Source organism: Nanorana parkeri, unplaced genomic scaffold (genome assembly GCF_000935625.1).
Source record: "Nanorana parkeri isolate BGI_ZX_2015 unplaced genomic scaffold, ASM93562v1 scaffold1389, whole genome shotgun sequence".
NCBI lineage: Eukaryota > Metazoa > Chordata > Amphibia > Anura > Dicroglossidae > Nanorana > Nanorana parkeri.
The window spans coordinates 144,552-149,163 of record NW_017307657.1 but is presented as its reverse complement, the minus strand read 5'-3'; the positions used below and the strand labels follow the sequence as shown (position 1 = coordinate 149,163).

Genomic DNA, 4,612 nt, shown 5'->3' with positions numbered 1-4,612 from the left:
CAAGGGTTGATCCCGGGCTGCGGTTTCAGTATTTTCCTATCTTAACTTCTTGGAATATGAAAGCCTGAGGATCAGGATGACAACAAGTCAGCTAGCATTTTGACAAGGTGGTCACCAAGGTCTTCTAGTGTTTTTTATATAGTGTATATAGCACTCTTATCAATGTATGCTGAACTGATCTTGTATTTCAATTCCGCAGGGATGAAATCTACTGCCAAATATGCAAACAGCTTACCCAGAATCCTTCAAAAAGCAGCCATGCCCGTGGCTGGATCCTGATGTCCCTCTGCGTTGGATGCTTTGCACCCTCTGAGAAATTTGTCAAGGTCAGTTATATGCAATATTTGCCCTTGCAAGAAATGTGGCAAACCTATGTCATGCTTTTGGTAACCAAGCAAACATAACCTAAAGGGAAACGGCTCTTCAGCTACTCGGTAGTGGGCTTACAAATGCTTGAAGTCCATTTACTTAGAGTGAAGTCCCAGAAACATTGGCCTGGTTCTTTTCTCTGGTTCTTCAGAAATGATAGGTGCCATTCTCACAGGGCAAAAGCTCCGGAGGGTAGGGACAGAACATGAAGTGGCTTAATAGTTTTCCCAGCATGCCTCAGAAGGTTCTCTGAATCCACTGAATGACCAGGCTAGCAGATATCCATAGCATAGTCATATTTCTCTAGCACAGTCTTTCTCAACCAGAGTGCTGTGGAACCCTGAGATGCCTTCTGGTTTTGCCAGGGGTGTTTTAGAATTTTTGCACAGTGTCATGCATTTCCATGGTGCAGGGAGCCACCATCACCATGAAAATGCATGACACTAATCCAGAGTGGGTGGCATCCAGGACCTCCCCTAGCATTCAGAAGAGGATAGTCCACCTCTGTCCAGACCTGCTCTGCCTCCCACCGTCTTCCATACTTCCGCAGTTGTATTGTGGTGAAGATTTTAAGTTAGAACTCATACTCATGAAACGTATGTGTTAAATGGTGCCATGACTAAAAAAAAAGGTGAGGCACCCTGCTGTAGCACACCCTGCAGGAGCAAGCTCGGGCAACCTGCGACAGAGAAAATACACTCTGAGCTGAGAAAAACTTTCCTGCTGATGTACAGTTAAGCTGGGAATTCCCAAAATTACAAAAAGGAATTTAGAAAAGAATACCCCATCCTTACACATATAAAGCCTCACTGGCATCATTGAAGAACCCTTTAACAGACCCATTTAGACCTAGTTTACAAGTAATCAGTAAAGTGTGCAAGATGCCTCCAATCCCCTGCACAATGACTTTCCTCTACACAGTATTGACATTTGGCAGGGGTGCACATACAATTAGGATGTCTCTCCTGATCTAAGCTTAGCATATCGTGCCGCCTTTTTTCTATAAACCACCAGTTATCCTTCACCCTATCTGATAGTCTTTGGTGGTGCTCTGGTGGTCAACTTTTGATCTCTAAATAGCAACTTTAAAATGTGTTTTTCACTGCGTTGGAATCCGCCGGGACATTTCAGTAGACCGTGTAAAGGGCTATCAGTACAGAAAAGGTGTGTTGGTGGTTTGCTAAAGTACTTGACAAGCTCTGCACTGACGTTAGCCAGTTTTGCTCAAATGTGGAAAACAATTCAAGCGTCAGTGGCAACAGGGAGAGGATATTATATCAGAAGTAAGTAGATATCTGAGCTACGGGCGGCACAGTGGCGTAGTGATTAGCGTTTCTGCCTTGCAGCGCTCGGGTGTCCCTGGTTCATATCCTAGTCAGGTCACTATCTGCAAGGCGTTTGCTTGTGTGGGTTTACTCTGGTTTCCTCCCACACTCCAAAGACATGCTGGAAGGTTAATTGCCTCCTATCTAAATTGGCCCTGTATGTATGCAGATAGGTAAGCTCCTTGAGGGCAGGGACTGATGTGAATGGGCAACCATGTAAAAATAATGTTATTTTTAAAAAATTGAATACATGTTAATTCTTGTTTACGCTTGTATGTGATTGCAATTTAAAGGAGAACTATGAGGTGAGTGCTTTTCACTCACCTCATAGTTCTAGCCGACCTGTGACAATGAGACTGTCACAGGTCGGTTCAGTAGATCGGGAGGTGAGCGAACACATACCGGCGTTCGCTCACCTGTCACGGCAGAGAGCCGTGACAGGGGAGGGGCTGGATTCCCCCCTCCCCGCTCCGATAGGGGACTATAAAAATGTTTCACAATAAATTCTGCAGGATAATCCCTATAGGAGGTCTTCTATTCACAAGCAATGGGATTGATTTAAAGTACACCTGTCACCACAAATGATGGGTAGGAGGGTAAAGTAGGTGCCAGTGAAGTTTTACACACATACATACAGTGTACTATTTTACCTTCTGGCTTCATGTCTTTTGTAGTACTTGAGGAACTTCATCAGTGGCGGCCCCCCAGGATATGCGCCATACTGCGAGGAGCGGCTGCGGAGGACGTTTGCTAATGGCACCAGGACACAGCCACCTAGCTGGCTGGAACTTCAGGTAAATCACCACAACCATCCGTCTACATAAGAGTTCCATTCCTAAAAATAACCTCAGGTCTCAGTATGTAAGCAGTAAGAACAATTAGTATTACTCCCCCTAGCCAATCAAAACCTACACTGAAAAACAATGGCATTGGGTAGACATGTACGCTTTGGAAAAATTGGGTTCATTTCGGACATTTCATTATTTCAGGATTCGGGTCTGAAATTTGGTCGAAATCTGAAATAGTTTCGGATAAGTTTACGAACGAATATTCGTTACGACTACCACAGAAAACCATATAGAAATATTAATACTATTGTTATCCCCCTATGTGATAGCAATAACGTTAAGTGTAAAAAAAAGTAAAATAAAAGTCACATATAAAAAAGTTACAAAAAATAAAAAATACACGACAATTGCGCTACACATGTTACTATCGCCGCGAACGTCGGAGTGAGAGCAATAAGTCTAGGGCCATCAATCACTGATAACACTAAACTGATGAGCGGTAAAAGCTTTTAAAGTGTCGCCTATGGCTAATTTTGGGTATTGTCGTTTTTTGAGGTTTCGTGGGCGCGTGCAATTTTAAGGCTTGACGTGTTTGGTGAATATTTACCCGACGTGACGCCGTCTTTTATATTTTGCCAAAAAATGGGTAATAATAAATGTTTTATAATTTAATATAGGGGAAACAGTTTTTTGTTTTTTTTATTTTCTGTAATTTTTCCTTAATATAGTAAAAAATAAAAAACCCCCAGTGGTGAATAAATGCCACCAAAAGAAAGCTCTATCTGTCCCCAAAAAAATGTTATAAAATTAATTTCAGTACAGCGTTGCATGACGGAATAAATGTCAGCCAAAGTACCGCAGCGCTGAACACTGAAAAATGGCCTGGCCAGGAAGGGGGGTGTAAACACTGCGGTCAGGAAGTGGTTAAGGAGACAATTTCACTTAGCCCATTCACTTGTAGCTTTTTAGCTGCTGTTGGCTTTAAAATTTTCCAAACACTATTAAATGCAAAAATTGAAAGACATGGAACTCAACTCTCAAAGCTGAAATACCAGGATAAGGATTAGTTCACACCATCAGCAGTGCGTTCCGGTCATGTTCTGGACTGGAACGCACTGCCCGCATTGCGGTAGCGGACCGGAACGCACTGCTGATGGTGTGAAGTAACCCTTAGGGCCAGTCCATTAAGATTTAATAATGAAATTCATAAGGCTGAAAATGAAGACCCTTATCCTTGTGTAGAGCTTTATAAATGGAGCCTTTTCTCTCCTATCTGATGCTTCACACACTGTATACTTAGGGCCTTCAGCAGCAATCAACTTTCTACTCTCATTGCAGTTGAAAATGAATGAAGACTTCTGATTGGTCTCTCTTTGTTGGCCCACATTTCATCCATAGGTCACATAGTGTTTTCTATCATTTTCTGTCATATTTCCTTCCCCATACCTCCCCAGGCTACAAAGTCCAAGAAGCCCATCATGTTACCGGTGACGTTCATGGACGGAACAACAAAAACACTCCTCACTGACTCGGCCACCACAGCGAAGGAGCTCTGCAACGCATTGGCCGACAAAATCAGCCTGAAGGACCGCTTTGGCTTTTCGTTGTATATAGCGCTGTTTGATAAGGTACAGAGCTGGTTAACCCATTCCTGGATTCAGTTAGCATATAAACGTTCCACGAACATGATCCCTTGTACAGCTGCTAGCTGTCACCTTCTTGCAGCAGCTTGCTTTCAGAATAGGCTGTCACTGACGGGTTCGGTCCCAACTATCAATTGGTAATCAGTGATTACTGATCATGTAATTAGTATTCCAGCTATGCAAGTTAAAGGCTTCATTTTATATATCAGAATGCAAAAAGCACCACAACTTTTAGATAGCAGCTTTCATTTGTTTATTAATGTACTTGTCTGATACAATTATAGTATACAAAACAAATGAATTAAAATGTGTGTATATAATATATATATTCGCCCAAATGCTCCGATGCCTAGCTTGATACTTCCGGTATCAGGAAGTCATTACACGCTGCCCGGCTCCCTGTTTGGCCGGGAAGCCGGCTCCATGCTCCCTCTTCACTTGTGACAAGGGAGCATGGGGCGGGCTTCCCAGCCAATCAGGAAGCTGG

General features: G+C 43.0%; 1 protein-coding gene across 1 annotated transcript in view; it reads left to right on the top strand.

Moving 5' to 3' along the window:
- Positions 1 to 4,612, top strand: part of MYO7A (myosin VIIA) — a 111,334-nt gene that overhangs the window by 73,086 nt on the left and 33,636 nt on the right. Inside the window, exons 27-29 of the mRNA XM_018569759.1 lie at positions 200 to 326; positions 2,369 to 2,488; positions 3,937 to 4,110. Of these exons, the coding sequence (XP_018425261.1) occupies positions 200 to 326; positions 2,369 to 2,488; positions 3,937 to 4,110 (421 nt within the window). The remainder of the gene's footprint in view (positions 1 to 199; positions 327 to 2,368; positions 2,489 to 3,936; positions 4,111 to 4,612) is intronic.